Here is a 13411-nt window from a genome sequence, read left to right as displayed (position 1 = left end):
TCAGTGCCTTGGGTTTTAAACCACTCCAATGTGAGGTAGAAATTCAATAGTCCACTGTAGTGAGATCCACACAATGGGTGCTGCACGGGAAGTCATGCAGTCAGGAGTGTGTAGATGTAATATGAGAACATGTAGCCATTCTACGTGACTGCAGACCTGTGAATCATCACAGCACACCAAGTACATGTTATCAAGATTCTCAGGTGACTCGCTCAATACAAGTGGATTGAGTGAGGCTGCGCACATCTAGTCAAACTGTGGCTGGACATATGCATACATGCGGTCAAATGACCATCGGTCTCAGCCCCGGAGAATCCTGACTGCTCGCGCCAGGTGCACTGTGAGGATTCACAAGTCTGCAGTCACATAGAATGGCTGAAAACTTTCATGCCAAACCTGGACAATCCCTTTTATTGTAGCGAGCTACCCATCATAGTGTCATTAGATGCATACATAGGAGCTTAGAATTGGATGGTGCAGCGTTGTAGATGATTAATCTATTTCTACAGATAACAGTAACAAAGAGCACAGGTGTTAGTATAACCCGTAGATGGAAGTGGCATTAGGTTACAATAGTCTAGACGAGAAACGATTGGGGCCTGAATTATTGTTTTAGCGGTGTCGGGTAGACACAGGGAGAAGAGATGTGTTTTAGGTAAAGATGACCGATTTGGAAATGAATCATTTTATTTGAATGAATATCCGTTCTGTGAACTAAAACATTATAAGCAATGTGTAATTCCAGACCTTACTACCAACAATGTGTGATACAACGTGCATTAGGGTTACAGGGAACCTGTCATGTCCTTTTTAGTATGTAAACTGATCCCAGTGCTTTGTTAGGGAAACAATGTGCATCACTAACACAGTTTTTTCATTAACAACGGCGGTCTATTCATGTGCAAAAAGCAATTTACGGTATATAGTTAGATCATACCTGCTCATAGGGGGGTGCTTCATTTTGTTCAGTCACAGATGTCGCCGCCGCCGCAGTATGAATAATGGCTCCTCATGGCACATGCGTGGCTCCTCAATCGACACTGTGCAATCTTGGGATTTTTCAAAGAGGATTTGAGGCGCAACCCCAGCAACATCATTCAAATTGCGTAGGGGGCCACAACCGTGACAGAAGGAAATGAAGCACACCCCTATGACTAAATGAGCAGGTATATCTATATAAAGTGCCTTTTGCACATGATTACAGCACTGTTTTTTAATTAAAAAATATGTGTCAGTGATGCACATTGGATCACTAACAACGCACTGGGGACAGTTGACATGCTAAGAAGGACATGACAAGTTCCCTTTAATATCATGGCATAGGGTTTATAATGCACAAAGCTTATGTTTATGAAACACTTTAAAAAAAAATGTTGGCGCCAATTCATCATTACCTTTGCATTTGTTTTTTGTCCAGTTTTGTGTTTTTTGTGGCTTTTTTTTGCCTGTTTGCATCAAATTTATTATTCTATTTGTTTTATATTTGCTACTGCTCGCCTGTTTGGAAGTTAGCGATTCCAGATATTTTCAGCAATTGCGACTTTCTAAAAAGTTGCAAAGTTTGGCACACTTACAAACCACTTTAAGACAGAAAAAAAGACCACTTATGACTTTGCGCTAAATTCAAGAATCACATGCGCCATTTTTAATAATTTGACGCTAAAAGGGGATGCTAATACAAGAGAAAAATGGATAGTGACTTTAAGAAAAACACGAATGATTAATTGGGGCCTTTGTGTTTTACTAGACTTTTTTTTAAAGAGTCTAGAAAAAGGCGAGTGGATTTGTCGTGTTGATAAATGCATGAAGGAAAGGCTGCTGGTGCTCTAGTAACATGCCCCAAATCTATCACACGGTGGGCAGCCATGTGATAAATGTGGTGCATCGTCTAACTGCCTGGTATATGTTTACCTCGTATGAATATTAGACAGCATTAATAAATCTGCCCCATTGTGTAAAATTAAAATTATGCTTATAAATAAATATGAGTATTATACTTAAAGGGTTATTCTCATCTTATAATGTGAAAGCATATCCCTGAGATATGCCGTTACTTTTTTATTGGTGGTACATCAAACATTTTAGAATCCCACCTATTCAAAGTTAAAGGGGTTGTCCAAGCTTCATAGAAAAGTCTGCAGTGATGCTATCTGCTGTAGACTGCTGAATTGTGATAGAGAGCAGTGCATATGCTGTTATTACCCAGTAATCTCCATGCTAGTCAGCGGTCATATGACTACATGTGCGCTATATGCATACTTGTGTTCACAAAGCGACAAGAATCACATTTTTTAAATAAATCTTCTAGACCTGATGAGGCTGGTGTGCCTTATATATCCATGTCATAATGTCTGTAAAATCCTCTGTGAACGTTACCCTATGTAATAGTGATCCAATGGATATGGCTTCTCCTCCTTCACTTCTAGGATTGCGACTTCCTGTAGGTGACACTAGAGATCTAGGCCTCTTCTTCCCTGAAGAGACTATTTCCTGTATAATAGTAAAATAAGAATTTTATGTGGACTCATAAAATGCTAATTTTAATTTGTGGATTATACAGTATTATAAGCTGTGACATACAGTGACTATAAAAAGTCTAAACACCACTGTTAAAATGCCAAGGTTAAGTCATGTAATAAAAAAAAAAATCATACCAAAAAGAATTATTTCAGAACGTTTTCCATTTTTAATGTCAGTGGTCGGCGTTCATAGCAGATGAGCATTACTGCTACGCATAGCAGGGCTTAAGCCCTGCTATGTGTAGCACAAGCGATCAGAAGATCGCAACTTCAAGTCTCCTATGGAGACTATTGAAGCGAGTAAAATAAAGATGTTTTTAAAAATATAAAAGTTCAAATCACCTCCTTTTGCCCCTTTCAAAATAAAACTATAAAAAAATACACATATCTGGTATCTCCGAGTTTAGAAATGCCCGATCTACCAAAATATAAAAATAATTAATCCAATCAGTAAACGGCGTAACGAGAAAATGAATCAAAATGCCAGAACTAATAATTAATAATTTTTTGGATTGCCGCAACCCTTGATCCCGAAAAATGGAGATGTACGTGTCTTGGAAAATTGCACTTTTTTTGTTTGTTTGTTTGTTGTTTTTTACAAATTTGGGATTTTTTTCACCATTTTAAAAAAAGAGCCTATACAAGTTTGGTATCTGCAAACTCGTAATGACTTGGAGAATCATAATTGCAGGTCTGTTTTAGCTCTTAGTGAACATGGTAAAAAAAATAAAACTGTGGAATTGCACTTTTTTGTACTTGGAATTTTTTTTACAGGATACTTTGTGGTAAAATCAATGGTGTCGTTTTCAAAAGTACAGCTTGTTCTGCTGAAAACAAGCCCTAACATGGCCATGTCCATGTATAGAAACAAGCGATCCGCACTGCTGCACCACACAAGTTAGTCTACCCGGCTCCGGGGTTTTTAAACACTATAGGCACATAACCCTGGACTTACGGGTGCTCAACCAAGAAAAAACAAATCGCCAAAAGTCCACACCATAGAGGAAGATGAGGGTGGCACTCACAGTCCTGTAAAATCCATACTTTATTCAGACAAAACATCCTCAGCAGGGGAGAAATGTGTGGGATACATGGACAATGGCCGTTTTGTGCAATTGCGCTTCTACGGGTCCTCAAACCCGTGCAATTGTGTGAAACGGCCATTGTCCATGTATCCCACACATTTCTCCCCTGCTGGAGATGTTTGAATTGTCTAAATAAAGTATGGATTTTACAGGACGGTGAGTGCCACCCTCATCTTTCCCTAACATGGCCATATTGACAGAAAAATAAAAAAGTTGGTACAGGGGTTAAAGTTGTGCATATTTATGCAACCACATTATTTTAGTTCTTTATACTTTATTTTCTATTAAAGTGTAGAGATTATAGGTGACATTATAGATGGAAGAAGTTCTGAAATGACTCTTCTTACTAAGATTATTTTTTACATTACAAAAAACTGGCATTTTAACAATGGTCTGTAGACTTTTTATATCCATTGTAGGTTTTCATTTTAAACATACCAGTGTCATCAGGACTAAGATCTTTTTAATAATGTAAGCAGTTCACATTATGGAATCTGGCGACAGATCCAATTTAAAGAAATTTTATCGTTAGCAATAAATGGGAAAGGGAAACTGACCCAAGGATCGTGCAAAGAGGTAAAGCCATTCTACTCTGGGTGTCAAATGTAATGGAGTGGGGAGTGCATTTTAATCACTGTGTGAATGTGCTAGCCTGATTGAATAAAGAAATTTCCTGCCATCATACACATCCTATGTAGTATTATTTTGAAAAAAAAATAATATAAATTCATCTCATTTCAGCAACTACCATAACTATATCCGGATCTTCAAATTTTCAAATTGGAGATAACAGCATCATGAATGTGACAGACATTTCACATCCTGGTTCATACCGAAACATCCCCAGACAACCACTCTATCGCGAGGGAAGTCGGTATTCTGTGCCAATCAGAACACAACCAAATCAGACCACTCCAGGATATCACAACATGCCAGAAAGAAAAGATTCTTTTCATCAGCCTAGCCAAGAGGAGACTGTTAAGAATAATCCGAAATCACACATCCCTCCAGGACAAACTACCTCAGTAGGACATTCCACTAGTGCATGCAACGTACAAGTAACTGAAGGCAGTGGGTGCCCCGCAGAAGAACCCACAACGAGACCACATCCAGGACCATGATTTGTTGTTTTTTTAATTACTCTAGGGGGTCTGTGTTTTTTAAGTTTTTGTTTTTGTTTTGGTATCTCTCAATGTGCAGCACAGCCACTACATCTGAATGTACTCATAGTCTGCAATCATGAGCAGGAATGGTGTAGTTTCTAATAGTTTTTAAATTATCTAAACACAAGAGTGGATACAAAAGAAAAGAAATGCGTAATTCTTTATTTTATTATCTACAGTAGTGATAAAAATAATAGCAGTGTGTTCAAAAACATGAATTAAAGGGACTCTGTCAGCTCAAATTTGCGGGATATTAAAATGATTTTTTTGCCGGTCAAATGGGTGGCATATCCTCTTCTTTTCTCCACCCCGTCCGTACCTGTTTTCCGCATTATTTTCGGGAGTAAGAGTATGTGTGCGCCATAGATGGCGCATGCGCCATGCAGTCTTCGGTGGCGCACGCGCAGAATGCTTTGCCCTACTGTGGGCAAAGATGAAAAGCATTACTGCGCATGCGCCCGCGCACTATGTCCCGGAAGTATTTTGCTGTGTTTCGGGACATAGTTCACGGGCGCTTGAGCAGTAATGCTTTTAGGCTTTGCCCGCAGTAGGGCAAAGCATACAGAGCGTGCGCCACCGAAGACTCTTATTCCCGAAAATAATGCGGAAAACAGGGGCGGACGGGGTGGAGAAATAAAGAAGATATGCCACCCATCTGATCGGTAAGAAGTCATTTTAATATCCCGCCAATTTGAGCTGACAGAGTCCCTTTAATCACAAAATCTTTATACTAGTTTTTATTTCCATGCATTGGGAACATTGCACACTGTTTTCTAATTCAAAACTTGACAAGAAATGTATATAATTTTTAACTACTTTACAGAAAATAGCAAAACATGAACATTGGGCTGTACTAAAAAATAGCAGTGTCTGCATTTGTCTTTACAAACTCACCATATGTACTATTTTTTATGACGATTTAGCATTCCTGTGAATCACCTAATATTTAGTTGCATACCCACAGTTTTTTAGAACTGCTTCATACCTATGTTGCATAGAGTCGACCAACTTCTGGTACCTGTCAACTATGATTCCAGCTCAGGATGCTTGGACTACATCCCACAATTTTTGACATTTGTTGGCTTTACCTCAGAAACTGAATTTTTAATGTCACCCCAGAAGTGTCCTATCGGATTATTGTTGTCTTGTTGAAACACCCATTTCAAGGCATTCAGTGTAAGGCAACATGACCTCTTCAAGTATTTTAATATATGCAAACTAGTCCATGATCACTGGTATGCGGTAAATAGGTCCGACGCGATAGTAAGAGAAACATGCTGATATCATGATGTTTGCACCACCATGCTTCACTGTCTTCAGAGCGTACTGTGGCTTAAATGCAGAGTTGTTCTGATGAACTGTCTAAGACCCTTAGAGCCAAAAAGAACAATTTTACTTTCAACAGTCTACAAAATGTTTCTCCATTTCTCTTAAGGCCAGTTGATGCGTTATTTGTTAAATTGTATCCACTTCAGTACGTCTTTTTTTAACAATGGGACTTTGCGGAGAATTCTTGCTAAGAGATTAGATTCACACAGATGTCTTCTAACTGTCACAGTACTCACAGGTAACTTGAGACTGTCTTTGATCATCCTGGAGCTGGTCATTGGTTGAACCTTTGCCATTCTGGCTATTCTTCCATCCATTCGAATGGTAGTCTTCTAGTTTCTTCCACGTTTCTGTAACGCGCTGGGTGGTGGAACCACTGTGCCTGAGCCCAAGGAAGACCTGAAGTGGCGTGACTAGGAGCCTCACCCAATCTGACCTTGGATACTCAGCAGCTAATGACACCGAGCGAGGAGAGACAAGGAAGGTGGTCCAGGTGCTACCCCAGAACTGACCTTGGGTGGTTGGCAGCTGACCCCTAGAAACAGGTAGCTGGGATGACCCGGGGGAATGTCCAACAGATGCAGACTGGCAGAGAAAATGATAGGAACCGCAGGTGAAGACAGGACAGGCTGACAGAGAGACGAACTCAGGCGGGTGCAGCAAACGTGGCTGTCGTTGAGGTGAGCATTGGCCGGTGCAACTGGTTCAGCTACCTTTGAGGTGAAAACTGGCGGGTGCAACCGGTTCGGCTGCCATTAAGGTGAGCACTGGCGGGTGCAGCAGACTAAATGCAAACACTGGGACCTGAGAACTGACAAGAGTGTTAGGAACAAACTCACAACATTGCACAGGCACCTCCATGTTGGAGGAGGTGCTTTAACCCCTTAACGATACGCTTTTTAACGGCGGCAGTTGAGGGTACTTATTCCTCAGCGCCGCTTTTTAAAGGCACTGAGAAATAAGGGTATAGAGCCCCCAGCATCGGAAAATCTCTGAGGTCTCAGCTAGGGTTAGGGTTGGGGTTAGAGCTAGGGTAGGGTTAGGGTTGGGGCTAGGGTTAGAGCTAGTGTTAGGAATGAGCTAGAGTGGGGGTTAGGTTTGTGTTGGGGTTATGGTGGTGTTGGGGTTAGGGTTGTGTTTAGGGTTATGGTTAGGGTTGGGATTAAGGTTAGGGGTGTGTTAGTGCTGGAGTTAGAATTGGGGGTTTTCCACTGTTTAGGTACAACAGGGGGCCTCCAAATGTGGAATGGTGCCTGCGATTGATTCCAGACCATTTTGGGTTCAAAAAGTCAAATGGTGCTCTCTCCCTTCTGAGCCCTGCCACGTGCCCAAACAGTGGCTTTACCCCACATACGGGGTATCAGTGTACTCAGGAGAAAATGCACAACAAATTTTCTGGTCTGTTTTTTCTTGTTACCCTTGTGAAAATAAAAAAGTTTGGGTCTAAAGTAATTTTTTGTGAAAAAAGAAAAATGATAATTTTTTCCTTCCACGTTGCTTTAGTTCTCGTGAAGCACCTGAAGGGTTAATAAACGTCTTGAATGCAGTTTTCAGTACCTTGAGGGGTGCAGTTTTTAGAATGATGTCACTTGTGGGTATTTTCTGTCATATTGACCCTCCAAACTCACTTCAAATGTGAGGTGGTCCCTAGAAAAAATTGTTTTGTAAATTTTGTTGGAAAAATTAGAAATCGATGGTCAGTTTTTAACCCTTATAACATCCTAACAAAAAAAAATTATGTTTCGAAAATTGTGCTGATGTAAAGTAGACATGTGGGAAATGTTGCTTATTAACTATTTTGTGCGATATGACTCTCTGATTTAAGGGCACAAAAATTAAAAGTTTGAAAATTGCAAAAATTTTCAAAATTTTTGCCAAATTCCCATTTGTTTCATAAATAAGCGCCAGTCATATCGAATAACTTTTACCACTATCATGAAGTACAATATGTCAAAACAATCTCAGAATCGTTGAGATCCGTTGAAGAGTTCCAGAGCTATAACCTGATAAAGTGACAGTGGTCAGAATTGAAAAAATTGGCGTGGTCATTAAGTACAAAATTGGCTCTGTCACTAAGGGGTTAAATAGTAAGTGACCTCCAGCTATTGGCTGGGGACACTTTAGCGCAGCCTCTTTAAGAAAGAGGAAGTGTGCGCGCTCGCACCCTAAGGACAGTGCCTGGAAACATGCTAGGAGTGCATGCACCCCAGGCAGCATCAGACCCGGAAGGTGCAGGACGGGAGCTTTGGCAGTGAGTACGCTGATGTCTCTGCAGGGAGAGAGGGACTGCAGGCAGAAATGAGAGCGCTACAGTCTCTCTGATTTATCTTTGCATTTTAAAGCATTGGAGATCATTTTTAGCTGAACAGCCTATCATTGTCTGCACTTCTTGATACGTTTTATCCTGTCCAATCAACTTTTTAATCAAAATAAATTTCAAGTAGAAATGCATGTACAACATGTCGTGGCCTCACCGTTAAATATGAGCCACCTGATTCACACCTGTTTCCTCAAAGAATGATTGACCTCACTAATTGAACTCCACACTGCTATTATTTTGAACACACCGCATTTCAATTAATTATTGTAATACACAGACTCAAAAACATGCAGATCATGAATGCTGAGTCTGTTGGTTTTCTTAGAATCTACTGCACCAACTGGTAAATTGTTTGACACGTGATAATATAATTTATGGTCAGGAAATTGATAGCCCAGCATTGGTTACCAGAGCAGGTGCCCACAGTAACAGAATTTATAAATAAAATTATTTGGCTATTAAATCTGGAGCAAAATATATATTTGAATAGGAAGGCCATCTCCAAATTTGAAAAAAATATGGGCTCCATGGATTGACGGCTCCGGCCTAGCATCTAGAGAACTGCAAAGATTTAAACTAGGTCTGTTTTGATTTATGTATAGATTCAATTTAAATACTTGATAGATGCTATATTCTATATTGGAGAGCTTTATTCGTGTATACAAATTTGCCAAACCAAATTCTGGATTCCCCACTACTATTGTTATGATAGTAGTTATTCATAGTGCAAGACTTATAATTAGTGATGAGCGAGTGTACTCGTTGCTTGGGTTTTCCCGAGCATGCTCGGGTGACCTCTGAGTATTTGTTAGTGTTTGGAGATTTAGTTTTCATCCAGGCAGCGGAATGATTTACAGCTATTAGCCAGGCTGAGTACATGTGGGGGTTGCCTGGTTACTAAGGAATCCCCACATGTAATCAAGCTGGCTAATAGCTGTAAATCATGCTGCTGAGGTTATGTATACGTAATCTCCGAGCAACGAGTACACTCGCTCATCACTACTTATAATCTGTTGTGGACAGAACTGTGAAAGATTTATCTTATGATGTTATGTTTAAAAGGGTTTCATGTGGGAGGGATAGAAGAGGGATTGGGTCCCGTCTTTGGTTGTGTTGCTGTTTTAAATTGTATTGTTATAAAAATAATTTAATAATGAAAAAAAATATTTGATTTAAAAAAAAAACAAATCAGTGTACCCTAGTCTTAGTGAAAGGAAAACCAAATATGAAGCAAAAAAACTTTAAAAAATAACTTATATTTGGTATTTCCATAAATATAAATAAATCAAAAATTCTCTTTTTCTTAAAAAAGTATTAGAGGGTCTGGTAATGGCAATCCCAGAGACTATCCACTGTTATACAAAACATAAAAATAGCGCATTGATTTGGTATTAATAAATAAATAACACATAGGACGAGTCTAGGAAAAATAGATTGTGTGTCACCCTATATATATCCCTTCCTTACAGCGAAGGGTGGCACCCTGGGAAGCAAAGTGGCACCCCCCATTCCACTGTAAGGAGGTGGTGGGGAACCTCAGTTGCCTCCTCTCTCCAACACACTGAGCCCATTCGGCACCCCAATGGTTCCCTCAAGTTTTATGTGTAATGTTTCATGTATAATGTTTTATGTGTAATGTACTTTGAATGTTATGTGACTACATGTGTATAAAGATAGTTCAGGGACAGAAGGAGTTAAAAAGGGGGCCGGTCCACCAGGCTTACAGGGGAAGGATTTCCTGTTCTTGCAGCAGTGCCGGGGCAGGCTTGCCCAGGGCAGGACAATCTCCACAGCAAGCAGCAGAAGGTGCCCTGGTCGAGGGGATAAAGCTGCCACAGACTGCAGCCACAGTCTGCCAGGCAGTGTGGACAGACCCAGGTACCGTGGGACCGTCTTCAGAAAGACTGTTGTGGCTCTCAAGTTTGGATAGGAGCCACTAATGCTGACCGGCGTCCAGAAGTCGCAGGGACAGAGCAGGAAGCATTGCTTTTACAGTAAAGTTTTCCCATTGGAACAGAACTGTGGCCTGTAATGTTTTCCTGATTACTTATCCCCAGCGACGGAAGTGAGCCTGTGATGAAGGTAAATGACTGCGATGCAGGACTGGGACTTCACCTGCCTTTTTATGTGCAAGGTGCCGGGGTGCTTATTGACTGTTGCTTTGATGGACTCGCCCATGACTACCACCCCGATCGCCATTGTTACACCACGTCAACTGACACTCCCTGACCCTCAACAGGACTCATTAACAATGCCACCAAACACCTACATAAAGTGCTTTAAGTGCATATTAAAATGTCTGCTCCTTTTTTGCCTAGTCTGTACTGAGCCGTGCAAGACTGTGCCTCAATATTACAGAAAAAATATGATACCCGAATAAGCATATATTTCGTATGTCTTTATATAGGCTAGTATCTCAAAATGGTGCAAAGAGGAGATAGCCAAAGTGATGTCCCGAATCAAGGACAAAAAGATTGTATCATATAAGAAACTATTTCTCAAATGGGAGAAAGGTTTTTAACAACAAAAAGGCAGAAGACAAAAAATGGTTATGAAGCAAACAACATATTTAATGTGTACTGTATACTTGCATATCCCCAGTAGCACAATGGATTCTTATAAAGCACAGGTGTAATCAAAAAACCATGCCCATAATAAAGGTTGACACATATCTCACAGGGGCTGGTACCCCATCCCGACACGTTTCCCCCCCTATTGCCAATCCAAACGGGGTTCATCAGGGAAAATGGTTATGGTGAGCCACGGGCATCCTCTATCAGTGTAATGCTGCATGCGTTCCATAGGCACGGGTCCTTCTTTATTCAGCACGCTGGAGGACAAATGAGCTCCAGGAGACACATGTCTAGTGACAACTTCCGCGATCGGAAGTATGCGCTCCAGCAAAACAGGTGACCGGAAATGATGTCTGCCAGAACGCAATATGCGCCCCAGCAGGGTTTTGGTAAGTAATCATTCCTAAGTCCAGAGGAGGTATGCACAACGAATGAGGCCCGAATGATAAGGAAAGATGCTATTGTGTAATATGCACTCCCTCTATCTGAAGAGCGGTGGAGCCTCCACAACAAAGGGTCCCTAATTGTGCTCCTCTACATCCGTCCATCAGGCGAGCAGCATGTTATATAGGGCATCACATAGAATGTATTTGCCTAGAAGAATGTCTACATATGAGCTATGCCAATGAATATGTACGTAAAGAAAGATACATAAAGATGACCTATAATAAAGTGCCACACATAGAAAGAAAGAACATGGTAATAAGAAAATGTATAAATTATGAACAATCCCCCTGATGGAAGACATTAAATGGGTGTTGGTCATGGTCTGTAAGAACTAGTGATGAACGAATTTGTTTGGAAAACGATCGACAAACATAAATTCGGCATGAATATGGCACATTTGGGTTCGTGATCGGAAACACGAGCAGAATTTTGAAAAAAATCGGTAACATTCGGTAAAAGTTCGGAAAATTTTTTGCTTTGCCACAAAAGTATTTTCAGCACTTTAGCAACGATAATGGTGGCTCATCATGAGCATTTGGCACGTGTTTGATGAGAGGAGGGGGTTTACAGAGCTCAGAGGTGTGGCATTTTTGAAAACAGTAATTTGTTTTTCCCATAACTTTATATGTGCACATTGTGGCTAGCCAATCAGGATGCAGGAAACGTCCACAATGTCCTGACACCATGGCCTGTGTCATTGGCTGCTGAAATCACATGTCCCTCTCCATATAAAGAGTGGACATCTTGTTTTAGCGCCATTTTGACACTGCAACAGCGCCGAGAGGCTGCTCCTGACGTTGGCACTATTAGCAGGAAGATTTTACCTAGTTAGCTAAGCGGTTGTTTATCAGTCAGATAGTGCAGCTAGCTAGTGTCCAGTGTGGCTGTTAAATTTACCTTCCAGCATTTGTTGTTTGTTTTTTTTGTTTTTTTTTTTGGGGGGGGCACAGACAAAGCCACCAGGGCTCCATGCATGAGTATAGCATTCTAAAGTATATTTTTTCACAGCCTCCTGTGTCCAACCTTGTCATTTAGTGCTGAGGTGACATGAAACTGTCTGCAGACCTAAGACACATTTAAAAAAATTTATAATTTTTCAGTTGCAAAACGTTAGACAGCCCATTCTTTGTTATTTTGTTGGGTTGAAATTAAGCTGTCTGCAGATCTCGCGCACATAACCAAAACATTTTTTCTGTTGCTAAACATCATACAGTAGGGAACCTGACTTTCCAATACTTTGTAGCATCTAGTGTGCTATAGAGGTCTGATCCAGAGGTCACCAAAAAATTGTTCTGTTCCTAGGGTCATACAGTAGGGGGCCTGACTTTCAAATAGTGTGTAGCATCATGTGTGCTATAGAGGCCTAATCCAGAGGCCACCAAATACTGTTCTGTTCCTAATGTCATACAATAGGAGACATCTTACATTCAAATAGTTTGTAGCATCTAGTGTGTTATAGGGGCCTGATCCAGAGGCGACCAAAAATTGTTCTGTATATAGTCCTGTATATGGTGGCGCAAAGTGTCACTGAGGCTATAAGTCCTTACAGCGATACCAACAAACTTCCACAAAGAATTTGTCCAGTGAATAAATATAAAATAGTATATACCTAAGTATATACGGGTACTCGCTGGATAATAGCTGATAAGAATGTCCTGTACAATAAACACCAACATCAGGATATATACAATGTCCCAATATGATTGAACCTAAAACATGAACTGTCGTGGGTACGGACCCCTGATAAACACAACTAAAAGCACAAACAGCAAAAGGAGTTCCTCAGAATACATGCAAGTCTTCCTACCTCCAATGATGAGCCTCTTGAGGATTTGAAGACTGTAATGGTGCTGCCTTTATTCAAGCAAAAGGGTGCAAATCCAAGCGAGTGGCTGCCCCGGCCGGTGGCAGCCACCACTAACTAACCTTTGGGTAGAAGCGGGATCCTGCAGGGCCGACGCCACATGTGGTGTAA

The 13411-nt window shown here is 40.8% G+C and overlaps 1 protein-coding gene across 6 annotated transcripts in view; it reads left to right on the top strand.

Annotated features, from left to right (window-relative positions):
• RIPK3 (receptor interacting serine/threonine kinase 3) overlaps positions 1 to 10435 on the top strand; it is a 117451-nt gene extending 107016 nt beyond the window's left edge. For 5 of the 6 annotated variants that reach the window (XM_069761012.1, XM_069761001.1, XM_069760983.1 and 2 more), the window contains one exon: positions 4346 to 10435. In XM_069761012.1, coding sequence (XP_069617113.1) covers positions 4346 to 4725 — 380 coding nt within the window. In that variant the 3' untranslated portion in view covers positions 4726 to 10435. The remainder of the gene's footprint in view (positions 1 to 4345) is intronic. The other variant, XM_069761030.1, reaches the window with a different exon arrangement.
• The last annotated feature ends 2976 nt before the right edge of the window (positions 10436 to 13411 follow it).

This window comes from Ranitomeya imitator, chromosome 1, assembly GCF_032444005.1.
Source record: "Ranitomeya imitator isolate aRanImi1 chromosome 1, aRanImi1.pri, whole genome shotgun sequence".
Classification (NCBI taxonomy): Eukaryota; Metazoa; Chordata; class Amphibia; order Anura; family Dendrobatidae; genus Ranitomeya; species Ranitomeya imitator.
The sequence above is the reverse complement of the archived record's forward strand: the minus strand, read 5'-3'. Positions and strand labels throughout refer to the sequence as shown.